The 26536-nt window shown below is 38.2% G+C and overlaps 3 protein-coding genes and 4 non-coding genes across 7 annotated transcripts; 2 read left to right on the top strand and 5 right to left on the bottom strand.

Moving 5' to 3' along the window:
- Positions 1 to 4475: 4475 nt before the first annotated feature.
- On the bottom strand, positions 4476 to 4572 carry LOC115688332 (small nucleolar RNA R64/Z200 family). The gene has a single exon (XR_004006562.1). It is a non-coding gene; the product is annotated as a small nucleolar RNA R64/Z200 family (small nucleolar RNA).
- A 124-nt stretch (positions 4573 to 4696) lies between these two features.
- LOC115688331 (small nucleolar RNA U54) lies at positions 4697 to 4793 on the bottom strand. Its single transcript, XR_004006561.1, has one exon. It is a non-coding gene; the product is annotated as a small nucleolar RNA U54 (small nucleolar RNA).
- An 82-nt stretch (positions 4794 to 4875) lies between these two features.
- On the bottom strand, positions 4876 to 4957 carry LOC115688328 (small nucleolar RNA SNORD18). The gene has a single exon (XR_004006559.1). It is a non-coding gene; the product is annotated as a small nucleolar RNA SNORD18 (small nucleolar RNA).
- A 112-nt stretch (positions 4958 to 5069) lies between these two features.
- Positions 5070 to 5149, bottom strand: LOC115688330 (small nucleolar RNA Z199). Its single transcript, XR_004006560.1, has one exon. It is a non-coding gene; the product is annotated as a small nucleolar RNA Z199 (small nucleolar RNA).
- Positions 5150 to 5705: 556 nt separating this feature from the next.
- On the bottom strand, positions 5706 to 6894 carry LOC115688228 (thaumatin-like protein). The gene is made up of 2 exons (XM_030613991.2): positions 6809 to 6894; positions 5706 to 6598 (listed from the first exon to the last, which is right to left on the bottom strand). Exons 1-2 carry the CDS (start codon positions 6870 to 6872, stop codon positions 5862 to 5864), a joined length of 801 nt encoding a protein of 266 aa, XP_030469851.1. The 5' UTR covers positions 6873 to 6894; the 3' UTR covers positions 5706 to 5861.
- A 7378-nt stretch (positions 6895 to 14272) lies between these two features.
- On the top strand, positions 14273 to 17231 carry LOC115688299 (probable prolyl 4-hydroxylase 7; the record flags this gene model as incomplete). Its single annotated transcript, XM_030614096.2, has 8 exons — positions 14273 to 14370; positions 14473 to 14559; positions 14744 to 14801; positions 14895 to 14999; positions 15683 to 15740; positions 15809 to 15984; positions 16073 to 16133; positions 16918 to 17231. Coding segments are annotated over 8 exons (951 nt in total), but the record flags the coding sequence as incomplete, so codon positions are not given.
- Positions 17232 to 21718: 4487 nt separating this feature from the next.
- LOC115667166 (probable prolyl 4-hydroxylase 7) lies at positions 21719 to 24698 on the top strand. The gene is made up of 8 exons (XM_030588781.2): positions 21719 to 22002; positions 22102 to 22188; positions 22381 to 22438; positions 22532 to 22636; positions 23131 to 23188; positions 23280 to 23455; positions 23544 to 23604; positions 24391 to 24698. The coding sequence occupies exons 1-8, from the start codon at positions 21899 to 21901 to the stop codon at positions 24696 to 24698; spliced, it is 957 nt and encodes a 318-aa protein (XP_030444641.2). The 5' UTR covers positions 21719 to 21898.
- Positions 24699 to 26536: the final 1838 nt, after the last annotated feature.

Below are 26536 nucleotides of genomic sequence, written 5' to 3'. Positions count from 1 at the left end.
AGTTGAGAAGGATATCTCCGAAAGCGATATCCACGGAAATATGTGGTCATTATTGGTAAGCAAAGAGAAAAGTATGCATATCAGCCAAAAAATCAATTGCCATCGTTTCTCAAGTACAGTGTTTAGCACGCGGATATGTCTCGAATAGGAGGGGGAAGGCTTTTACGAGGCATGAAAGGCCGAGGAAGTGGCCAAGATGACTAGCTGCTGTTCTAGAGTTCTTTTTTTATGTATTATAGAATATTGTTAGGGGTATTATGAGTATTTTCATTTGTATTTTAGAGAAATTTTGTAATTAATAAGAGTAGATTGTAGATGGGGAGATTGGATCTCCATCCTTAGATCAATGGGAGGCTCATGTATATAGAGGGATTGCCTCCTCATCATTTGTAGGATCTTATATTCAACACAACAAAAGGTAATAGAGTGTTTTGTCCTAAAAACACTGCACTCTAGAATTTCTCAATAAACGAATTAGAGTGGGCTAAGTGAGAGATTTGAGTAACTGACGAGAGAAATGCCGAGCTTAGGAGACTCTAATAAGAGGTGAACAAATCAAAGGGAATCTAAGTATCATGCGGTGACGATGTCAAGAGTCAACCCGCGACACGTATACAAAGTTGAATATGTACGTAAAAAATTGAATAGAGATATACCTAAAAAAAAAACAAATTATATAGGAAATAAGTGAGGCTAGTTATTTTCTGAGTGGAGCAATTTGATCCCTGTATGGTGGATAGAATTTAATTGTTTAGTTCTTAAAAGTACCATGAAGGATAGTTTTGGAAATTGAAAAGTAAGACAAAATGAGGTGAATATATAAAAACAGTATATTAATCAATAATATCATGTGGACATAAGTAATTGAGTATGACATTAGATATGCATTCTTTTTTTCCTCCCTCATAACTGCTCCTTTATAACAATTTTCGATGCAAGAGTCCCAACTCGTTTTTTTTATTTTCTCTTATAATAAATCAATGTCCATTAGTGTCAATATGTCGATAAACGAATTGCCTCCCACTCCAATTTTTTCTTTTCTTTTTTGGTTTCAAAACGTTTGCTTTCAGTCCGTCAACTAGCATTTTTGGAACAACAAAGAAGCGCCTTTGCACAAAGGATAGCCCAAAAGGGTTGAGATGGGCCTTAAGTTCTTTGGGCCTTGGCAACCCAATCAGCTGACTGACCTCGCAATAGCAGTGAGCAACTCGGACTTCATGGAAATGGGCCAGACGCAATCCGCAATAAGGGCCCGTAATTCCCACCCAGGTTGATAAATACTCGAGGGAAAGGCTATCAATGATAAGCTATCGGTTTTCCAAGCACACCATTTATAGGGGTGAACATGGTTGCAAAGTAGAATCTAGAACTTGAGAACCGGACCGGTGGAACTTGTCAGCTCTGGGTTCTAAAGTATATAAGATATGTTCCGAACCTAGAACAAGTTTTTGTGATTTTCTAGATCTATGTCTTCGCACGATCTTGCGGTATTTCATTACATTCAATGATGAGTATATAATTTGGAACAACTAGTCTAAGCTTCCATTTTATGACTAAGACTTTTTCTTTATTAATGTTTTATATTTTTCGTATGTCTAAATATAAGTTGTGGTCAGTAGATTGTAACAGCAATTGACGATCGTTAAAGATGATGATTCATTGCAATCGTTCAATTAATAATACAAGTGGAACCTGGGTAGACCCTGGAACCTGTAATAAGGTAGGTTGTAGGTTTTATGATATATAAGATAAGTTTTAAGTTCCAAAAAATGATGAATCTGTTCCGATAGGTAGATTTCAGATTTTAGGTGGAATCTGTACGAAACCTGAAACCGCTCACCCTCTACACATGCAGATCAATTTCAACTTTGAAGTACTACTCAAAGTCTCCAGCAAAGGCTACACATGCAGATCAATTTCAACTTTGAAGTACTTCTCAAAGTCTCCGGCAAAGCTAGAGCTTCAGTGCGAATGTGCAAAGCCATCTGCCAAGCTTCCCGAAGAATGTTGACAGACCTTCCATTGTCCCTTCAGCAAGCGATTCGTAAAAGTTTATCTTCAGAGACCCTCTCTTCGGTGGACTCCATACAGACGGTAAGTCGCCTCGTTCATCAGCTGAAGTTTTCTTTATTGGATGCCTTTTCTTAAGAATCTAGTTCTGGGGCGAGGGCTATCTCACTAGTCATCGCCGGATTCGAGTGCACTAGGCAGGAGACAAAATTGTTTCATGCTTTCCATAAATTCCACAGAATAACCGTAATCAATTCCTGGGAAGGAAAGCTCAAATTGGGTCTTTTAGATTGCAACAACCATTCCTCTATTTTGGTGATCTCTCTGATCGAGATATAGATTTGTATTGGGGAGTCTGACCAAACTTCCTCTGTCCAGTGACACTAAAGCAAATATGTGCCCCATTGTTTATGGGAATTTTTGGCATAGAGGGCAGATCGATCCAGCTATGACTCTCCGTTTAATTGGATTTTCTCTCGTAGGCAAGGCACCTTGGCACACACTCCACATAAATACTCCGAGGTATTCAATTTCCAGATTCGCATTCATAGAGTCCTAGAAGGTCCATAGAATACTAGAAGGCCGGTTAACATTCCGTTGCTGCTCTGTTTCTCGAATTCGATCATACCCACTCTTCACTGAATTGTCTCCTAATTGACTTCTCGTCCAAACCAAGCTATCCTTCTTGCAATCGACACTTAGCGAATTGTAAGTATTTCATCCACCGTTTGCTCAAATTCTCCTTATTAATCAAGTCAGCCACTGTCTTACGTATATCACGAGTCGCTAGCCCTCCTATAACTAATTCTTTTAGCCATCTATCTTCACAAATGCAAATGTCCTCTCCATTACCATGCGGCCACCTTACTTCAAGAGAACTTGCATCCCTGCCTACAATTAGGCTCTATCGTCCCCAAGAAGGACGGAACCCTTTCCCGCACGCCAAAAATTGCCGTGTGGAAAATAAACTCCACTTGTTACCTGACTCCATATAGCTGAAGGTTCTTTACTAATCTCCAGCTGTCTTTCTCTTATTTTCAGCACTTTCCATACCTGTTTTAGACTCACTGGTTTTCCACCAGAAACCACTCTTTTTCCACGTCCTTACAAATGGAAATTGCGATTTATATTACTGACATTGCATATTGCCGAGTCTGACCAAACTTCCTTTGTCCAGCAACACTGAAACAATATGTGCTCTGTTGTTTTTGAGAATTTTTGGCACTGAGGGCAGATCGATTCAAGTTTGGCACTTCATTTAATTAGATTTTCTCTCACAGGCAGGCAATGTTGGCACACACTCCACATAAATACTCTGAGGTATTCAATTTCCAGATTCGTGTCCCTAGAGTCCTAGGAGTCAATAGGAAGATGATGCTCGCCTGCTCGGTTGACAATCTGTTGCTGCTTTGTTTCCCGAGTTTGATAATACCCACTCTTCACTGAATAGTCTCCTGATTTACTTCTAATCCAAACCAAGCTATCCTTTTCGCAATTCATACTAGTGTATTAGAAGTATTTCATCTATTCGCCCATCGAATAAACTCTGCAGAGTTTGCTCTTTCAATATCTTATTCTCCTTGATAATCAAGTCGGCCACCGTCTGAAGTTCATCACCACGATTCACTGGCCCTCCTATAACAACTTAGTTCTAGCCATCTATCTTCACGAATGCGAATATCCTCTCTATAACCAAGTGACCACCTTACTTCCAGAGAAATAGCTTCCCTGCCTACAATTAGGCTCTACCATCCCCAACGTCGATAACCTTATCCTGCAAGCCAAAAATTGACATACGGAGAAAATAAATTCCTTTCTAACACCTTAATCCATATAACTGAAGGGTTTTTGCCAACTTTGTCCAACATTGCTTCATTACAAGAAATTAAAGTCTCTGAGCCTAACCCACCCACTGTCTTATTTTCAGCACTTCCCATCTTCTTCAATGCACACCTAATTAAGACTCGCTGTTTTTTCCACCAGAAGCCACTCTAAATTGGGATTTATGATATTTACATTGCATATTAGGGCAAGGCTTGCATAATTACTTTAATTCAAATATCCTTGCTTGATCACAATTAGTGATACCTCAATATGATAAAATACAAGGTATATTCTTGTCTTCTCTATCTCTCACACTCTTAATCCACAAGCCACGTTCGTCTGAGAGACTGACAATTCACCAGGTAACATCAGAAATTTTTTACCATAAATGAAGAGAGCTAGATCAATCTTTACACCCTTGATCTATGATTTGACATTTTTAAGTCAATCATTTATTGTTTTGCAAAAAATGAAGAGTAACAGCAACAAAGATCTATGCACAACTAATTTAGAAGATAATGAAAATAATTACTTAAGAGCAAATATTTAAGAAAAGATTTTCCGGTCACTGTATGATCAGAGGAGGGCAAAAAAAAACTGATATTATTTTTTGCATGAAATTGATATTATTTAGGAAGACACTTCTGCTCAGAGTGTTGAAAGTATCTTCTCATCGATGAAAATCTCTGAAGTCTGACATGTGTATTATTACTTATTCATAATTCATCACTGCAGAAGTGAAAACAGTCAAGAACTTGCCATTGAAAAAAATAAACTCATCATTATTTGCCCCATTATTTAACAAAAAATCTCTTTTTTGTGCAGAAAAAAAAAAGACTGAAAAACACACTGACAAACAAATGGCTCTCATAAGAAACACATTGGATTTTCAGCTCACGATTCTTGGAGTCGGAATAGCGTATATCGCCCACAAGAAAGGGGCATGTAATCACAGAGCCATTGATGACTCAAAAACCCAACAGAAGAAATGCAGAAATCAGAACGAAAAACAAAAAAAAAATCAAGAAATTAGTCAAGAAAGAGATCAGAGTATTGGTTAAAGGGTAATCAGTCACGGTTTGATCAGAAACACGGACCAAATTGATAGTACTCATCACATCTCCGCTGTCACGAAACAAGAACGACGAAGAAAAACCCAGTAAAAAAGAAACGAGAAAGAAAGAAAAGCAGAGGAAGAAGGTTTGAACTCCAACGGAGAAGAAGAAGAAAGAGGCAATCATCAGAGACTTAAATACTAGGAATCCCGGGGCCGCAGCCCTTCATATTGTTGCAGTTTTTCTCTCATCACTTGATCGCCGCGGATCCGACTGGACAACCACAAAAGAAAGAAAGAAAAGCTTCGAAGCAAACCGAAATGGCGGACGCAGTGGAAGAATTCGGCTCGAGAGCGTTGCCTGCGCTCCGCTGCGGAGGAAGAGAAGACGGTGGAAGAGGAGGACGCTTCGAGCCGCTTCTTATAGATCGAACAGATGGGGGGAGGGTGCGCTCGTGCAGGAAACCCTAGATCGGACGGCCACCGCAGCCGCACGGTCGTGATTGATGGGCCTTGGAGGCCCAAACTAACATTCGGCATTGCAGATTGGGCCCAAATTCGCTCAAACATGAACTGCCAGAGGAGGGTGGTGAAGATGTTAAGGGAAAAATTACCAAAAAAATACTAAATCTTTTGTAATTGTGCCAATTCAATCTTAAACTTTTTTTTTGTCGATTTAGTCTTAAACATTTTACAATTGTGCCAGTTCAGTCCATCCAGTCACTTTTGGCCGGTCGACACTGACATGGGCGCCGGGCAGCTAGCGTGGCAATATTTTAAATTATTTTTTTTTCAATATTTTACAATCTGAAAACACAGTTCAACTGATATCATGTTCCATTACAAACTGTATACATATGCCTTTATGACGAGACACTGTGAATCCTCGCGAGTGCACGAAATCAAATTGAATCAACTCCTTAGTCTCCATTAATGTTATTGACGTTGCTATCGGTTGGCCAATTATTAGTCTCTATGAAGAGGTATGGTTCAATCCTTGCACTTGCTCACCACCCCAAGTGTGGGGACAAAAGGTAATCACGTACTCCTCGGAGGCACAACTCGCCAATGGCGGGGGCGAGTCGTAGGCATAGCTGTAGTAGCCCGGACAGGCATCCTTGAACATCTTAGAATACACGCTCGGCTTGCACTTGTCGGGTGTCCCGTACTCGTTCCGGCAGCAGAACTTGTCGGCATTGAAGGCCAAACAGGCGCTCTTGCAAGCCACGACCTCCCCATCCCGGTTCAACACTTGCAACTCCTCGGGGCACATGCCGTTCAAGTCTTTTGAGCACCCCGGGATGCCGCACTTGGGCCCCACGGGCCTCGTCTGGACCGAGATCGGGATGTTGTACCCATCGACCAGGCTGACGTCGTAGAAGCTCGGCTTGGCCTTGTCCGCCTGGAGCGAGACCTGGACCAGAGTGGCGGGAGGGGTACCGATGAGCCCGCCGCAGGCGAGCCGCCCGTCGCAGTCCCCGGTCTCACAAGCCGGTTGCCAGTTGGACTGGAACCTGCACCCAGTGCGGGCCCAGATCCGCCCGGTCCACGCCAGTGGGGCCGAGATGCGTTTGTTGGATCCTAGCGGGAGGTAAAAGCCTCCGTCTGCGATCACCGGTTGGCCCGTGTTGGAAGCCGTGGCCGGCCATATGGGAAATGGGCATTTGTTGTGGACATAGAAGGTGACTTGTTCTGCCAAGACAGCATTCCCTGCACGATGCCATTACATATTCGTGAAAAATTTCACCAGCAAACCAGAATTACAGTGATGAAATGCGAACACTTGAAAGTAGAGTATAAATCAGCAAATTACTTATGTATGTAGCATCAACATGCTGTTCAATCAGAAAGAACACAGGAGACGCAAGTTCCACTACATATGCTGTACAAGATTATGTGCTTAGTCGAACGAATCGTTACCGGGAGACAAGAGGAGACCGGTCAGGAAGAGAGAGAGAGACGAGATGAGATCTGAGGACTTCATTCTGAACAATAGGATTGAGTGAAGAAAACGTCAGGCTCATGACCGCATTTATAATTGGAGAAAACAATGAGATTGCGTGCTTCTTCCATTGCACTGCAAGTCTTGATGTGGCAGTCTTGAGAAGCAAGAAAAGGGACAGAGCTTTGGACGTGTTAACTTATCCCTCTCTTTGGATGGAAATCTTGGTCGATTGAATTGACCATTAGGAGCAGGGATTTGCAATGAATCACCTGCTCAATGAACTGTTAGTTGCTTCAAGCATAGGGAAATGACAGACAAAAGCCATCTATGCAGCACAAACATGCATTGTCATTCTCTGTCGGTATTATTAAAACGCAATAGGGTCCATGTTAAAATAAACAAAAAACCTTGAAAATTAGTAGCTGAGAAAAGCTTAACCCACCATTATCTTTTCCAAAATCCAACGTAATTTGACTTTTATTAGACGCGAAACATCTAAAACTTCTCATTGTAACATATATAATTGACTCATTAGATTCTTTATTTCAAATCCAAAGTAATTATCCAGGGAATCTTTTATTGTAGTTGTGAATGAATATTTACAGCCTTTAATATATATATATCAAATCAAATACGAGTCATTTCATTTCAACAAGACTTTATACAAAAAAGAAATAATCGTTTAAACCACCATCTCAAATCAAACATTAATGATATAGTCCATTGATCAATCTCTATTGAAAACCACATCAATGGTCTATTCCGTTGACCAATCTCAAATCACATCAATAGTTTATTCCATTGATAAATCTCATATCACGGCACATGTCGATGGTCCATTCCATCGATTCATTTATTGCTCAATATCAAACCATGGTCACAACACAACGCCTTATGACAAGACTACCAAGATTCCTCCATTGACAAGGACTCCACCTATAAACCCGGTGGCTTGGCTCAAAACGATATTCTAACCGGTATGCATACCCCAAACCCCTCAATGGGTTCATAGTGATATTGAGTACAAAATTCACATCCTCCAATACCAGGAATCAAACTCACAATCAATATCACCAATTCATTTCACAAAACAGAACACGTAATCTTTCTCAATTTCGTTCATCAAACTAAACACATCTAACAAGACAATTCTCACATCATTTCAAAATTCTTCATAAATCAATATATATAACCTTTTGCAACAATTTTCATAAAACGTTTCTCAAATCATTTAGAACTCATTCCGTAAACCAGTTCACAACATAATACATATATATCCGTTCACAATACCTTTATTAAAACCATTCTCAAATCGTTCTCAAATATTAAAGGGCAATAATTGCCCGATCCAGACTTTTATGCAACAAACATGCTTTAATAACGCGCATGATACTCAAATTTTTATTACTTTCAAGACATGAGTTTATAAATCCATTGAAAAGATAGCACCATTCACCTGGGAATGTCTACGACCAAACGACAAAAATTGCTCGAACCGTAGAACTCACAATCTTAACAAGTAAATGAAAATCAACGTCAAAACCAAGTAAAACACTACGATAACTACAAAATGGCTAAACTACACTTAAGTACTAACAAAAAGACTTCTACACGCTAACAAAACTCTCAACCGAAACAAATATTCAAAGTTATCCGCAACGCGGAACTTGAGCGCGAAAACTCTTTCCACCGAATCCCGTTTCAAGCAAACTTACAGTCAAAGAAAGATCTTTCGAAGAACTAGAAGACCCACAACTTAGCCATCCCAAAATTTAGCCAAAAATCAACAAAAATCGGCCTAAAATCCGTTGGTCGTTCACTATTCATCACTCGCGGCCAATTTCAAAATTTTGTTTCAGGCAAAACCGTAAATCCAAATCAAGATCCAAAAAATCCTACGACCCCACAACACCCTAAACTACCATTTCTATACATATTCATAACTCAACAACTCTTTAATCGAACCTCGTAATTCAAAATACAAAAAACCACAAATTGTGTCATAACCCCTAAATATTATTTCGATTAGACGAACGAGGGGTGCAAGTACTTACCGGACGTTGCGATACGAAGTAACTCTGGCTTGGTGAGACTCTCGTAGCTAATACACGCTCTCCCTTTCTTCTTCTTCTTCTTCTTCTTCTTCTTCTTCTTTCTTTTCTCTCTCTCTTTTCTTTCTTTCTTTTCCCTTTCCCTTTCTTTTCCGCAAGAGCTCTCGGCCTCTCTCTCTCTCTCTCTCTCTCTCTCTCTCTCTCTCTCTCTCTCTCTCTCTCTCTCTCATTGCTTTTCATTATAAGTAAGCTGAAGTCCACTTTTTCTTCTTTTGTTGACTTTTCAACTCTTTTTTTTTTTTGCTTTGTAAAAATCTAAATATTACAATATTCATTCTGATCTTTGGGGGCCTACGAAAGTTCCTTCGAAAGGACTTGGTTCAAGATATTTACTCACTTTCATTGATGATTTTTCAAGAAAAGTTTGGGCCTATTTTCTAAAACAGAAGAGAGATGTTTTTATTACATTTTAAATAATGAAAAACATTGATTGAGAAACAGATTGGTAAGAAGATCAAGAGGCTAAAAACAGATAATGTGCTAGAGTTTTGCGGACGCAAGTTTAATGAGTTCTGCAAAAATGAAGGCATTGTGAGGCATCATACTATCGTGAATACACGACAACATAATGGTATTGCAAAACGCATGAACAAAACCTTATTAGAAAGGACTGAGACAGTCAATACAGCTGCTTGATTGATAAATCGTTCTCCTTGCACATCTATTGAGTGCAAGACACCTGAGGAGGTATAGTCAGGTAAACCTATTGATTATTCTTCTTGTTGAGCAAAATCCTTAATGAGTTTTGAGAAATGACAAAATAATCTATTACTGACCAGAATTACACTTAAGTTATTTGATGCAGGTAAATGCTGAGTCATAAGACTTAGTCGATGAAAGGACTTTGTCATCAGACTCAAAATTACTCGTCAGAATTATTGAGTGTTATTTTTGGCAAGCTTATGCAGGATAAACAAATTGATATTTTCAAATATCCAAATTGGTAATCACAAGATCGTTCCCCAAATACGAAGAACTACACTTATGGAAACCTTGATTTGATTGTATGGGCGATCAAATCACTCGGAGATAATGGTTCTTCTTCTAACGGCTATGCATCCTATTTTGGGAAGAATCTCCAACGGGTTGATTTGGAGAATCAATACTCTGAAGACTGTCCAACGGATAGATTGGAAGTAAAGGAGTATAAAAGGAGTGTAAACGTCGTACAAGAAATAAGAGAACCAGAATCAAGAATTCCAAAATTTGAATAGAGCTTCGATCTTACACACTTGTGATTACTGTTTTTCACGTTGTACTTATTAGAAAGAAAATTACTTAAGTGAAGAGTGTATGTGATAGTGTTATCTATCATCTAAGAAGCACAGCTCTTGTAATCTTCTGGTGATTCAATAGTAAAATACAGCCAACAGGCTGCCAGCGTGGAGAGTGGACCTAGGCTCAATATAGCTGAACCACTATAAAGATATGTGTGCAGTATTCTCTATTCTTAAACTTTTATTTATTATTGCTGACATTATACTGTACACATATCTATCAAACAAGTTCATCAGAACATCATCTTGATCATCAGACGTAATCATCTGACAACAATTTATATACAAGTTTGTTATACGAATCCATCTGATATTGATCATATGAGTTGTTGACTTAGATTATATTCATTCCGCACGTTTAAATCATACAATTTTGGTAAAATCACCTATTCACCCCCTCTAGTTGATAGCACTAGCCGTAACACTTCTCTTCAAGTATTTGGATATCTATCATATGCACATGTTAGTGAGGGCAAACTAGAGCCTAGAGGAAAGAAATGCATCTTTCTTGGTTACGCTTTTGGTATAAAGGGTTATAGACTTTGGTCTACTGATTCATCTAAAATTGTCATCAACAAAGACATTATTTTTTATTAGTTTATTATGTTTTTTCCTAACAAGAAATCATCTATTCCTCATCATGAAAAATCTGGAAAGTGCTACGAAGAAGGTGGAACTTGAAGTAATGTCTTCACACCAGTTCAGTCGTCTACTGATACTACTAAGATTGAAGAACCTAAAAAGGAACAGTATTCTATTGCCAAAGATAGACCAAGAAGGATAGTGAAGCCTCCATAAAAATATGGTTACTCATATTTTGTTACTTATACTCTTTCAGTTACAGAGTCAGTAGATATAGTGAGTCTAAAACTATAATGAAGCTATCTCTTGACAAGAATCAAACTCTGAAGCTTGTCAAGCCACCAAAAGAAAAGAAAATTATGGGCCGCAAATCGATTTTCAAAAGAAAAGAGGATATTCCTGGAGTTGAAGACATCAGGTTCAAAACTCATCTAGTTGCTAAAGGCTATAGTCAAATTGAAGGAGTTGATTTTAATGATGTGTTTTCACCTGTCGTTAAGCACATTTCCATTCGGGTTTTTCTTGCATTAGTTGCTATGCATGATTTTAAGTTAGAACAACTTCATGCGTAAACAGCTTTCTTGTATGTCTTCAAATCTATATGGGTCAACCAGAGGATTTTCAGTTTGAAGGTAAGGAATATCATGCTTGTCTATTGAAAAAGTCTATATATGGCTTGAAGTAATCAGCTAGATAGTAGGATAAAAGGTTGGATTCATTTATGAAGCAACTTGGTTATTGTAGGAGCAAATATGATAGTTATGTATATCATTGCAAACTTCCAAATAGCTCTTTCATTTATATGTTATTATATGTTGATGACATGTTGATTGTAGCAAAAGATAAATCTAATATACAAAATTTAAATGCACAGTTGAGCGCTAGATTTGAAATGAAGGATTTCGGTGAAGGGAAAAAAATCCTAGGCATGGAAATTTGGCAAGATCAAAAAAGAGTCTCTTCTAGAAAAGCTACATTGAGAATGTGTTGGATCGTTTTGGAATGAAACAAGCCACACTAGTGAGTACTCCTCCTACTGCTCATTTTAGATTATCAACTTGTTTGTGTCCACAAACAGATGAAGATATAAAATATATATCACATGTTCTATACTCTAGTGCAATCGGTAGTATTATGTATGATATGGTTTGCACTCAACCCGACATTTCACATGATGTTAGCGTGGTATGTAGATATTTATCATGCCTAGGCAAAGTCCATTGGCAAGATATGAAGTGGATTTTGAAATATTTGAGGGGTACTTCTGATTTTGGTTTAGAGTTTTGAAAAACCTGCGACACTCTTACAGGACATTTTGATTATGATTATGCTAATGACCTTGATAAGAGGAGGTCTTTGACTAGGTACATTGACTATTGGAGACTATGCAGTTAGTTGGAAAGCTACTTTATAGCATAAGGTTGCTTGGTCTACTACATAGGCACTATATATGACTATTACAGAGGCAGTTAAAGAGGATATATGGTTAATAGGCTTATTTGGAGAGCTTAGTGTGGATTATGGGCGATAGTTGTTCATTGCATATAGTCAGAGTGTCATATATCTTACTAAAGATCATTTATATCATGAGAGGACAATATACATTAATGTGTGGTATCATTTTATTTGAGACATTCTTGCTGATGGTTATATCGAGATCTTGAAGATTGGTATAGGAAATAATTGAGCCAATATATTGACAAAGCCCTTACCTATTGCCAAATCCAAGAATACTTGGATTTGGTTAATGTTTATTGTAACTGAGTTTTACTCTAGTGGGAGGAGAGAATTGTTTGTTGCTTATGTAGAATTCAAGCCAAGGTGAAGATTTGTTGAGTATGTCTTGAATTCTCTTTGGGCTTGGGCCAATGTAAAGGATTGGAAGCAATATAAATATTGTTATTCTCAAATATTAGGTCAAGAAGTTGAAACAGAGATAGTGTTAAGGTTTTTTTAGAATCCTTGAATTTTTATATTATATTTTGCTTCTCCCCGTAGTTTTTCCTGCGAGTGTTTTCCACATAAATCTGCATGTTCTTTTATTCTTTTTAGTTTTAATTTCGTTATAATTTCCGCATTGGTCATAATAAAAAAATTTAGACACAAAATGCTTACGATAATTAAAATATTTTTTCATTGGCTAATTATTTGAAGTGATACAATCGATCATTTTTAGAAAAATATTTTGCCGATCATTTGTTTTCTGCGAAACAAACGGAGTCTAAAATTTTTCTTCAATTTCACAATTTGAATGGGATAGTCATTACATAAGCAAACATCTTCTCCTAGACAAGTTCTTCTACAATAATAACTTACTTTTTCCCCCTAATTTCAAGAGTACACATGGATGGTAAGATATCTTCTCTTCAGAATCTAGCATTAAAACTCCAAATCTCACCATTTTCAGTATCTACCTAACACCTCATTGAATGACTTCGCGCATTTTTCTTGGTAATTTAAGGTGTGCTTTTATTCCAAAGGACAGGTCTCGCCACTTCGGATTTTCCAACAAGGAAAAAAGTACGTGGGGGGCATCGGATTTGATCGTTGGAACCGACGAAAACGGTTGTATCGGTGACGGAGTGTTTCGGCTCAGCAATAAAAATCCCAGAACGAGTTTCTCCTGGCGAAAGCAGGCTTTTCATTGTAAATGGGTGTTCAGGATTTTCTCGGGGGAAGAACAGCAGAAGTGCCAAAAGTTGTGTACAGAGCTCACTTTGGTACCAAAAGTTTCAATCGGATCACTTAAGTGCCAAAAGTTGAGAAAAACGATCACTTAAGTGTCACTTCGCCGGAAATCCGACGTGGCATTTTTTTTTTAATTTCTCAAGCTGATGCGGCTCGCCGGGGGCTGATGCGGCTCGCCGTGGGGTTAATGTGGCATTTCTTTTCTTTTCTTAATGTGGCATTTCTTTTCTTTTTTCCTTTCTTTTCTTTTTTTTCTTCTTATTTCCGATGGTCGGCATCCGGCCACCGGCCATGGCGAGGTCGGCCGTCGCCTTCCTCCGGGCGAGGGCCGGCGACGCCGCCGTGACCTTGGCGAGGGCTTGCCTCGCCAGATCCGGCGAGGCCGGCCCTCGCCGAGAGGAAGGCGACGCCTTCCTTGGCGAGGCCGGCCATAGCCGGTGGCTGGTAGAAGAAGAAGAAGAAGAAAGAAAAGAAAAAAGAAAAGAAAAGAAAAGAAAAGAAAAAAGAAAAAAGAAAAGAAAGAAAAAAAAAATCAGAAAAAAATATTTTAAAAATTGAATTATACACATGGAAATGCCACGTGTCATTAAAATTTAAATATAAAAGCCACGTATTAAATTTGATCAGAATTTCTCGCCGTTGGCACTTAAGTGATCGTTTTTTCTCCGATTTGGCACTTAAGTGATCGCTGGTGTAAACTTTTGGCACTTAAATAATCCAAATGAAACTTTTGGCACCAAAGTGAGCTCCGTACACAACTTTTGGCACTTCTGCTGTTCTTCCCCCGGATTTTCTCCTTCTTTCTCTCTGTTTTCTGCTCTTCTTGCCTTTGCGTGGTTCTGCTGTTCCGGTCCCAAGATGGCTGCTTGGGAAGAAAACGTAACGAAATTCTGTCTCTATTAAACTCTTGCTCACTACTTGAGATGTGTGTCATTGTTGAACTAAGAGATGATGGTGATTTGTTACTGGAAATTTTGGCAGGCATGGATCGGGCCTTGGGGCTAAGGCTGTTGGATCTTCTGTTGCTTTTGATCCGACCCGAGTCACTCAACTGTCTTGGAACCCCAGGTGCTCAAGCCTTCCTTGTCTCTGTCTGTGTTTTTGCTTTGCTCATATTGCCCTTCAAATTGCCAATGCACCGGATTGTTTAATCAGAGATAGTCTGAATTATTTAACGTCTTCTAGTGTGTGTTGTGATTTCCTGAGTTGGAAGGTCATTGGTTAAGATGTCCCAAAATTTGTGTCGTCGCAGGGCTTTTATCTACAGGGGGTTTTTATCTGATGAAGAGTGTGATCATCTCATCACACTGGTTAGTTTTTTGTGCCTTCTGATTTCGTATTTGTGGGCTTGATGGAGATTAGATAGAAAAAGGATTGACAAGATTGGTTTTTTGGTGGATCAGGCGAGGGACAAGTTGGAGAAGTCCATGGTGGGTGACAAGGAAACGGGAAAGAGTAAATTGAGTGAAGCGCGGACGAGCTCTGGAATGTTTCTGCAGAAAGCTCAGGTGGGTGGATTCTTCTTTCGAGTTTGCATGATGTTTCTTTCTTTCCCTAAATGAGGTCTCACCCATAGCTGCTACAGCAATCTATCTGTGCTATTCGCAGCATCCCTTGAGAGATCTAGGATCAACACATTATGAATCAACTGCTCCCCGTCGCGGCTGCGTTCCCTTGCGCTCTTGTCCCCACGAAGGGATCAGAGTTCGAACCCCAGCGTAGTCGTTAGGGATTCTTAAGTGTGGCGCCGTGGTGGTGAGTCCTGCGCTAACGTCACCTCAGGTTTACCCCTCCGGCTGTCGGCTGTGCGGGGGTTCCTGGGTCATCAAAAAAAAAAAAAAAATCAACTGCTACTTACTCGCATCTAGTGGCATGTTGAATTTGAGTTGCTAACTGACTTTGATTTTGGCAGTCTGCTCAAAAGGTTTTGATGTCTATGTATTAAATGTTGGGAACGTGGCTTTTGCATGCTAGGGTCTTTGAGTTGACAGCACATATTAGTATCTATTGCCGCGGATCGAATTGTAGGAATGTACTTGAGAAACATTCTGCTTCCTAGGGTTCCCGTCCAGAAATGTAGACGTGTATCTTGAATTTGCGTAGAAGCCTTTGACTGGGGCGAGTTTTTCAGCTTGATTAAACTATGAAAGAGTGTAATTATGTATTGTCTTGACTCTACACTTGATTGAAGGATGATATTGTTGCTCATATCGAGGCTCGGATTGCTGCATGGACCTTTCTTCCTGTAGGTAAGGTCCTATCGTATTGTTGTACGACGTAGCGTCTTTTTGTATGCTAATTTGAGCTATATAACCAGAAAATGGAGAGTCAATTCAAGTACTCAGATATCAGCATGGAGAGAAGTATGTGCCTCATTATGATTATTTTACGGACAAGGTCAATCGACAGCATGGTGGCCACCGAGTGGCTACTGTCTTGATGTACTTGTCTAATGTTGAGAGAGGCGGGGAAACAGTGTTCCCCTATTCAGAGGTAAGCAATTCTTCTCGATGCTTCAGTTTTCTATTTCTCATGTGGTGTTACTGAACCTATAGTCTTTCTCTTCCTTTCCATTTCGCAGGCCCAAATGTCTCAATCAAAGGAAGGTGGCTGGTCTGATTGTGCAAAAGAAGGTTATTCTGGTGTGTGGATCAGATTCAGTAGTCTTGCACTTTGTTTTTTCCTACTTTCTGGTTTTGTTGTTCATTTTATAGGCAATTATTTTAGCGTTGCAAGCAACTAATTCAATGTTAACAGCATGACTCGGGCTGTCATACTGCTTGTGCTTACACGAATGCTAGTTCGAGTCCCCAACAATAGACTTCAAAACGCACTAAGACGACGTACTTAACGATTACTCAGAGTAATTTGAGACACAGTGCAGTTACTTAGGGCAGCTGGGCAACACTATTTAAGTAAACAGATATACACAAATCAATTTGGTTGTGAGTCCCAGCGAGACGGCTTGCACAGTCGTTTGAATTCCTTAGATGTCCACATGTGCAGTGTCATTCATAATTTATGTTACTTTTGTTGTCTATTTCGTTAGAATTAGGTACACTAACACAACGAAAAAGAGAGTAAAGGCGAGAAAGAAAAATCGAGACATGAGATATTTTCCGATTCACTCTTAAATAGAGTTACATCCAGCACAAGATTTCAATGTAATTAGCACCTCCCACCTCTCTGTACAACCCTCAATTACAAGAGAAATAGATTATATATAGATCTCTTACGGGCCCAAACTATAAAGGCCCTCTGGCGGCAACCCCCGCCTGCACACCTAGAAGCCGGATCCCGTGCCTTCTTGTTAATAAGGAGTATGAATCACACCCCAACAAATTCGAACCAGACCACTCTTCTATTTCGATTTTGTCCTCATTTCCTTAGAAACCTCCATAACTGTGATTATTTGTGTATCTGCAGTGAAGCCGAAGAAGGGCGACGTTATGTTATTCTTCAGCCTCCATCCCGATGCAACCCCAGACGATACTAGCTTGCACGGGAGCTGCCCCGTCATTGAGGGCGAGAAGTGGTCTGCGACCAAGTGGATCCACGTCAAGTCCTTTGACAAGCCGCTCAGGTCGATCACCGTCGGGGAATGCAAGGACGAAAACGAGAACTGCGCGTTGTGGGCGAAGGTCGGCAACTGCGAAAAGAACCCTCTCTGTATGGTGGGCTCCAAGGACGCATACGGATCCTGTAGGAAGAGCTGCGGGGCCTGCTCATCCTAGAGTTTCTTTCTCGTGGGCGTTTTCGCGGAGTTGAGTGTAGAAGTTTCAAAGGACGTATATATGCACAGCCATTGAAGTTAGAGTAATTTTAAGCCAAAAAAAAGAAGTTAGAGTAATTTATACAGCATATGCATTAAATAATTTTTTAAAATGAGAATAGGCCGATATAAATTACCTAAAAATCATATAATATTATCTAGAATTTAATCAAATAATAATTAGAAAAAACTACCCAAATACTAAGATAATAAACTAAATTTCTAAAATCTAGCATAATAATCAAAGGGATAATCATACAAATGATCCCTGAATTTTGACCCAATGTGTAATTTGATCCTTGAACCTTTAATTTGTTCAATGTGATGCATAGACTTTTGGTACATATTCATGATAGTCCATGAACTTGAATAAATAGAAGGATTACATTGAATATTTTCAGATAGTTTAAGGACTAAATGGAACGTGTACCAAAAGTTTGGGGACCATACTAAACAAATTAAAAGTTCATAGACTACATTGAACATTAGACTAAAGTTCGGAGATCACATTTAACAAATTAAAAGTTCATGGACCACATTGCACATTGGACCAAAATTTAGGGACTATTTGTGTCATTTTCCCTAAATAAAAAGTAATCTTGAACCTTTTCGCATCCTCTGTCAGCTATTGTTACCTGCGATCTCGTATTCATCTTCTTCCTCTTTCTTTTTTTAAGTTAACACCACGAAAAATCCCAAACTGATACACTTGTGACAAATTTACCCCAAACTAATGTTTTGACCACCAAAAACCCTAAACATGTACATTTATACCCACCCATCGGTGGCTGCGTTGGTTTGCGCTCAGTTCCTTTCACGAGAGGTCCTGGGTTCAAACTCGCCCATCGGTGATTTAAGTGGGGAGTCGTGGCGGTGGGATGCTGCGCTAGCCCCCCTCGAGGACTAGTCGCGCATCACCGCTGGTTTGAGCCCTAGCTCGCCGGCCGCGCGGATACCTCGATTATCAAAAAAAAAAAACACGTACATTTATGACAAATTTACCCTATGTTAGTTTCCGTTAAATTGAATTAATACAAAAAAAAAATCACAAACTAGTACACCTGTGACAAACGAAGAGTAAAACATAAAACATCTGTCAACTACCGCGTGTCACTTAACAAAGCAATTTGACAGTAAAATTTAACGAAAACAAACTGAAGGTAAAATTGTCATAGGTGTACCAGTTTAGAATTTTTCGTGGTATTAACCCTCTCTTTTTTAGGCTTCATTTGTTTCATGAAAAATAAATTATTTGGAAAATATTTTTCTAAATCCGATCGCTTTTGTTGCTTACAAAAATAAACGAAAAATATTTTCATTGTCCACAAAAATATTTATATTATTTCCATTGTCCACGAAAATATTTAGATATAAATTTTTTTGTTGATGATGAAAATATTTTCCATTAACTATTTATTTCAAGTGATACAAACAATCATTTTTAGAAAAAAATGTTTTCTAAATCATTCTTTTTCCGCGAAGCCAGTGAAGTCTTAATCTTTTTCTTTTTTTTTTTGGATCTTGTCTTTGTGAACATGTTAAAAGATTGAAAATCTTAATTGAAAAATTGTTCTTTTTACGAAAGTTTTTCAAATTAAAACTCTCTTTTCCAATGAAAATTAGTGTCTTCGTGACAAATGCAATCTCGATGTGACATTGTAGTTTACTTTTTTGTCCTAAGACGTTGAGGCCAACTGAGACTGGAAAAATGGAATAATATGTAGATTTCTTCTGCTTTGTATTTTGTCCAATGTTGTAATAAGATTGAAATTTAGTGCTTTCTTTAGTAAGAAATAGGAATTTGTTATTACCGATCATGTGTCTCTAATATTTCATAGAAGCTGGCTTTCCAAATTCATATTTAGGGCGCGTTTGTTTCTCAAAAAACGAAATGTTTTTAGAAAATATTTTTTGAAAAATCATTTTTTAGGAAAATAGTTAGTTTTCCTTTGTTTGGTGATACGTGATCGAAAACGTTTTCTGGTGTTTGGATCTCATTTGGAAAATGATTTCAATCCCATGATTTTATCTCAAGCAAAAAAATAATTTCGAATTTTTTGATATTTTTATTTTTTAAAAATAAAAATAAAAAGAATAAAAGAAAGAAAATAATAAAATATTAAAAAAGTCAAGGGAAGAAATTTCGAAAAGTGTTTTCACCTTCTTATATTAGGGAATTCACTTTCCAAATTTTATACATGAATGTTTTCCTTAACCAAAAAGTGTTTTCGGTTAACTAATTATTTTCGGTGAATCAAACAGGTGAAAGTTCGGAAAACAGATTTCCGGAAAACACTTTTCCTGAAACAAATGCACCCTTAACAGTAATCATTTGGAGAAAAACAAATGCTAAGAAAAATAAGATGATCAGTGATTCATATTGCGTAATCCACTTTGATAATGCAAAAGATGAAATTTCAATCTAGTCAAAGTAAAAAATATATATAAAAAAATAAAAACTATATATATGCCATTCAACAGTGAACATATTTTGGTAGTGATATCTATTTTGTCAAAAGTGTCGACGAAATACCTTTTGAAGTATAAAATATTTAAATATTAAACTAGGAGCAACCCTAGTATTAACCAAGACCATTATCAACGGCTCTAAAAACTTAAACTATTAAAGGAATGTGTGATTTAATATTTACATATTCTATCACTTCCACTCACTGGTGTCTTTTTTATTTATATTTTTTTTGTTTAATACTAAACATGGACATATTTAATTTGATAGGTAAATAGGGCCTTAAAATATTTAAACTCGGGATCTCCTACTATAATATCATGTAAGATTTTATGAAATCAATGTCAATTGTTCTAAAACTTGAGATTTTATGGGATCATTATCAACTATTTTAAAAGCAAAAGCTGATTTTAAAACAGTTGGAAGTGGTCTCACAAAGTCTCACGTGATATCATAGCAAATCCTGAGTTCATATCTTTCCGGGCCCTATTTACCTCCCTAATTAGATATGTCAATGCTTAGTATAAACCAGACTAAGCGTAAGGAGAGCGATAGAATATTTAAATTCTAAACCACACATTCCTTTAATAGTTTAAATTTTTAGGACAATTTGCGGTGGTCCCATGAAATTTCACATTTTATTAGAGCAAAAGGTCTTGAGTTCAAATCTTTCTAGGCCTCATTTACCTCCCCAATTAAATTTGTTCACGCTTAAGACCAGATTAAACGTGAGGGAGAGTGATAAGCATGTACATATTTAATTGGATAGGTCCACTCAGGGTCCCCTGTTTTGATATAATGTAAGATTTTGTGAAACCACTACCACTTATTCTAAAAGCAAAAGCTGCTTTTACAGTTAACAGTGATCATACAAAATCTCAAACTTTTAGAATAGTTGGCAGTGATCCCATAAAATCTCACATGGTATCACAGTAGGTCCCTAGTTTAAATCTTTTCAAGCTCCTCTTACCTGCTCAATCAAATATGTCTACGCTTAGTACTAAGTAAAAAAAAAAAAGGACCAGACAAAGCATGAGAGGAGTGAGATGATATTTAAAAATTAAATCACACATTTCTCTAACAACTTAAGATTTTAGAACAGTTAGCAGTTATCCTACAAAATTTCACAACATACTTGAGCGAGAGGTCATAAGTTCGAATCTTCCCAAGTCCCTATTTACTTCCCCAATTAAAAACCAAATTAATTGTAAGGAAGAGTGATAACATATTTAAATATTAAATCAATAGAGGTTGAATATATATATATTTTTGGCATGGACTTTCAAAGAATAGATTCCCGAGAATTACTGCACAATTTTAGTGCCAACCGCGAATCACCGAAATCTTTTTAGTACATAGATTTTTCTTCAATTTCATAATTTTGATGGGATAGTCATTATATGAGCAAAAATCTTCTCCAAGACGAGTTCTTCAACAATGAATAACTTACTTTTACCATCCAATTTCAAGAATTCACATGGATATCTTACCCTTCTTTTCAGAATCTAGCATTAAAACCTCAAATCTCACCATTTTCAATATCTACCGAACTCCCCATTGAATAACTTCGCGTATTTTTCCTAGTAATTTAAGGTGTGCTTTTATTCCAGAGGACAGGTCTCGCCACTTCAGATTTTTTGACAAAGAAAAAAGGTACGTGGGGGCATCGGAGTCGATCGTTGGAACTGACGAAAACGGTCGTGACGGTGACGCAGCGCTTCTCAAGACCCGAGCTTCGGGTCCCCCTGCAAACTGGGTGACGACTCGCGACCGAGCCGAAACCGAAGCTTCCGCAGAAGAGAGAAACGCAGGAGCGACCGACCGCAAAACCATTGACATTTCGACACCGTCTTTTCCCAGGAATAACTCCGGCGAAACCCCTAGAAGAATCCTGTGGGCGCTCATCAGACAAAGAAAAAGGGAAAAGAAGGGACGCAAGTACAAACCCATTGCCTGAAACTCCGTGACCGGTCTCCTCCAAATTCGCGTTGAATTGATTCTCTAGACCCGGAGACCCACTGTTTCTTCCGTTTTTCTTCTCCCTTCCTTGTTTTTGTTTTGGTCTGGTTTTTCTTTTCCCTTCGAAAGGTCGTATTTTTGAGTTTTTTGCTCAGCAATAAAAATCCCAGCACGAGTTTCTCCTGGCGAAAGCAGGCATTTCATTGTAAATGGGTGTTCGGGATTTGCTCCTGCTTTCTCTCTGTTTTCTGCTCTTCTTGCCTTTGCGCGGTTCTGCTCTTCCGGTCCCAAGATGGCTGCTTGGGAAGAAAACGTAACGAAATTCTCTCTACTGAACTCTTGATCACTGCTTAGATGTGTGTCATTGTTGAACTAAGAGATGATGGTGATTTGTTACCGGAAATTTTGGCAGGCATGGATCGGGTCTTGGAGCCAAGGCTGTTGGATCTTCTGTTGCTTTTGATCCGACCCGAGTTACTCAACTGTCTTGGAACCCCAGGTGCCCAAGCCTTCCTTGTCTCCGTCTGTGTGTTTTTGCTTTGCTCATATTGTCCTTCAAATTGCCAATAATGCACTGGATTGTTTAATCAGAGATAGTCTGAATTAGTTAATGTCTTCTGGTGCATGTGTTGTGAATTCCTGAGTTGGAAGGTCGTTGGCTAAGATGTCCCCAAAATTTGTATCGTCGCAGGGCTTTTATCTATAAGAGGTTTTTATCTGATGAAGAGTGTGATCATCTCATCAAACTGGTTAGTTTTTTGTCCCTTCTAACTTCGTATTTGTGGGCTTGATGGAGATTAGATAGAAAAAGGATTGACAAGATTGGTTTTTTGGTGGATCAGGCGAGGGACAAGTTGGAGAAGTCCATGGTGGGTGACAAGGAAACGGGAAAGAGTAAATTGAGTGAAGCGCGGACGAGCTCCGGAATGTTTCTGCAGAAAGCTCAGGTGGGTGGATTCTTCTTTCGAGTTTGCATGATGTTTCTTTCTTTCCCTAAAGGAGGTCCTCACCCATAGCTGCTACAGAAATCTATCTGCGCTACTCGCAGCGTCCCTTGAGAGATCTAGGATCACCACATTATTAATCAACTGTTAGATACTCGCATCTAGTGGCATGTTGAAGTTTTGAGTCGCTAACTGACTTTGATTTTGACAGTCTGCTCAAAAGGTTTTGCATGTGTACGTATTAAATGTTGGGAACGTGGCTTTTGCATGATAGGGTCTTTGAGTTGATAGCAGTTATTAGTATCTATTGCCGCTGATCGAATTGTAGGAATGTACTTGAGAAACATTCTGCTTCTTAGGGTTCCCGTCCAGAAATGTAGACGTGTATTTTGAATTTGGGTAGAAGCCTTTGTTTGGAGCGAGTTTTTCAGCTCGATTAAACTATGAAAGAGTAGTGTAGGACTTATGTATTGTCTTGACTCTACACTTGATTGAAGGATGAAGTTGTTGCTAACATCGAGGCTCGGATTGCTGCATGGACCTTTCTTCCTGTAGGTAAGGTCCTATCGTATTTCATGGATGAGATACTTCTTCCTGTTGTACAACGTAGCGTCTTTCTGTATGCTAATATGAGCTATATAACCAGAAAATGGAGAGTCAATTCAAGTACTCAGATATCAGCATGGAGAGAAGTATGTGCCTCATTATGATTATTTTATGGACAAGGTCAATCGAGAACATGGTGGCCACCGAGTGGCTACTGTCTTGATGTACTTGTCTAATGTTGAGAGAGGCGGGGAAACAGTGTTCCCCTATTCAGAGGTAAGCAATTCTCCTAGATGCTTCAGTTTTCTATTTCTCGTGTGGTGTTACTGAACCTAAAGTCTTTCTCTTCCTTTCCATTTCGCAGGCCCAAATGTCTCAATCAAAGGAAGATGGCTGGTCTGATTGTGCAAAAGAAGGTTATTCTGGTGTGTGGATCAGATTCACAAGTCTTGCACTTAGTTTTTTCCTACTTTCTGGTTTTGTTGTTCATTTTATAGGCAATTGTTTTAGCGTTGCAAGCAACTAATTCAATGTTAACAGCAAGACTCGGGCTGTAATACTGCTTGTGCTTACACGAATGCTAGTTCGAGCCCCCAACAATAGACTTCAAAACGTACTAAGACGACGTACTTAACGATTACTCAGAGTAATTTGAGACACAGTGCAGTTACTTAGGGCAGCTGGGCCACACTATTTAAGTAAACAGATATACACAAATCAATTTGGTTGTGAGTCCCAGTGAGCCGGCTTGCACAGTCGATTGAATTCCTTAGATGTCCACATGTGCAGTGTTATTCATAATTCATGTTACTTTTGTTGTCTATTTCGTTAGGATTAGGTGCACTGACACAACGAAAAAGAGAGTAATAGGCGAGAAAGAAAAATCGAGACACGAGATTTATCCTGATTCACTCTTAAACTAGGATTACATCCAACGGAAGATTTCAATGTAATTAGCACCTCCCACCTCTCCGTACAACCCTCAATTACAAAGGAAATAGATTATATATAGATTACTTATGGACCCAAACTATAAAGGCCCTCTGGCGGCAACCCCTGCCCACGCACCTAGAAGCTGGATCCCATGCCTTCCTGTTGATGAGGAGTATGAATCGCACCCCAACAAATTCGAACCAGACCACTCTTCTGTTTCGATTTTGTCCTCATTTCCTTAGAAACTTCCATAACTGTGATTATTTGTGTATCTGCAGTGAAGCCGAAGAAGGGTGACGCTATGTTATTCTTCAGTCTCCATCCCGATGCAACCCCAGACGATACTAGCTTGCACGGGAGCTGCCCCGTCATTGAGGGTGAGAAGTGGTCTGCGACCAAGTGGATCCACGTCAAGTCCTTTGACAAGCCGTTCAGGTCGATCACCGTCGGGGAATGCAAGGACGAAAACGAGAACTGCGCGTTGTGGGCGAAGGTCGGCAACTGCGAAAAGAACCCTCTCTATATGGTGGGCTCCAAGGACGCATACGGGTCCTGTAGGAAGAGCTGCGGGGCCTGCTCATCCTAGAGTTTCTTTCTCGTGGGCGCTTTCGACGGAGTTGAGTGTAGAAGTTTCAAAGGACGTATTTATGCACAGCCATTGAAGTTAGAGTAATTTATACAGCATATGCATTAATCTCTAACTCTAATAAATAATTTTTTAAAGTGAGAATAGGCCGATATAAATTACCTAAAAATCATATAATATTATCTAGAATTTAATCAAATAATAATTAGAAAAAGCTACCCAAATACTAAGATAATAAACTAAATTTCTAAAATCCAGCATAATATTCAAAGGGATAATGAGACCTATGGTCTCTGAATTTTGACACAATGTGCAGTTTGATCCCTAAATTTTTAATTTGTTCAATGTGGTCCATGGACTTTTGGTATATGTTCATGATAATCCCTGAATTTGAATAAATGGAAGTATTACATTGAACATTTTCATATAGTTTATAGACTAAATTGAACGTGTATCAAAAGTTTGGGGACCACATTGAACAAATTAAAAGTTCATGGATCACATTGAATAAATTAAAAGTTCATAAACTGCATTACACATTGGGTCAAAATTTAGGGACTATTTGTATCATTTCCCTTAAATAAAAAGTAATCTTGAACCTTTTTGCATCCTCTATCACCTACTGTTACCTGCGATCTCGTATTCATCTTCTTCCTCTTCCTTTTTTTTAGGTTCCGTTTGTTTCGCGAAAAATAAATGATTTGAAAATTATTTTTCTATATCTGATTGCTTATATTGTTTACAAAAATAAATAAATGAAAAAATGTTCATTGTCCACGAAAATATTTAGATATAAATTTTTTTTGATAATGAAAATATTTTCCATTAACTATTTATTTGAAGTGATACAAGCAATCATTTTTTGAAAAATGTTTTCTAAATCATTCTTTTTTCACGAAACAAACATAGTCTTAATCTTTTTCCTTTTTTTTTTTTAGGATCTTGTCTTTGTGAACTTGTTAAAAGATTGAAAATCTTAATTGAAAAATTGTTCTTTTTACGAAAGTTAATCAAATTCAAACTCTCTTTTCCAATGAAAATTAGTTTCTTCGTGACAAACGCAATCTCGATGTGACATTGTAGTTTCCTTTTTTTTTTTCTAAGACGTTGAGGCCAACTGAGACTGGAAAAATGGAATAATATGTAGATTTCTTCTGCTTTGTATTTTGTCCAATGTTGTAATAAGATTGAAATTTAGTGCTTTTTTTAGTAAGAAATAGGAATTTGTTATTACCTATCATGTGTCTCTAATATTTCATAGAAGCTGGCTTTCCAAGTTCATAATTAACTGTAATCATTTGGAGAAAACCAACTGCTATGAAAAATAAGATGATCAGTGATTCATATTGCGTAATCTACTTTGATATTTCAAAAGATGAAATTTCAATCTAGTCAAAGTAAAAAATATTTATAAAGTATAAAAACTATATATATGGAATTCAACAGTGAACATAATTTGGCAGTGATATCTATTTTATCAAAAGTGTCGTTGAAATACCTTTTGAAGTATAGAATATTTAAAGATTAAACTAGGAGCAACCCTAGTATTAACCAGGACCATTATCAACAGCTCTAAAAACTTAAATTGTTAGAGGAATATGTGATTTAATATTTAAATATTCTATCACTTCCACTCAATGGCATCTTTTTTTTTAGTCTAATACTAAACATTGACATATTTAATTGGATAGGTAATCTTAAAAGATTTGAACTCGGGATCTCCTACTATAATATGATGTAAGATTTTACGAGACCACTATCAATGGTTCTAAAAACTTGAGATTTTGTGGGATCATCGTCAACTATTTTAAAAGCAAAAGCTGATTTTAAAACAGTTG

Source organism: Syzygium oleosum, unplaced genomic scaffold (assembly GCF_021117445.2).
Source record: "Syzygium oleosum isolate NSW1041296 unplaced genomic scaffold, Sole_v2.1 Sole_v2.08, whole genome shotgun sequence".
NCBI classification, from domain to species: Eukaryota; Viridiplantae; Streptophyta; class Magnoliopsida; order Myrtales; family Myrtaceae; genus Syzygium; species Syzygium oleosum.
Note: the sequence above shows the minus strand (reverse complement) of the source record. Positions and strands in the feature narration are given on the sequence as shown.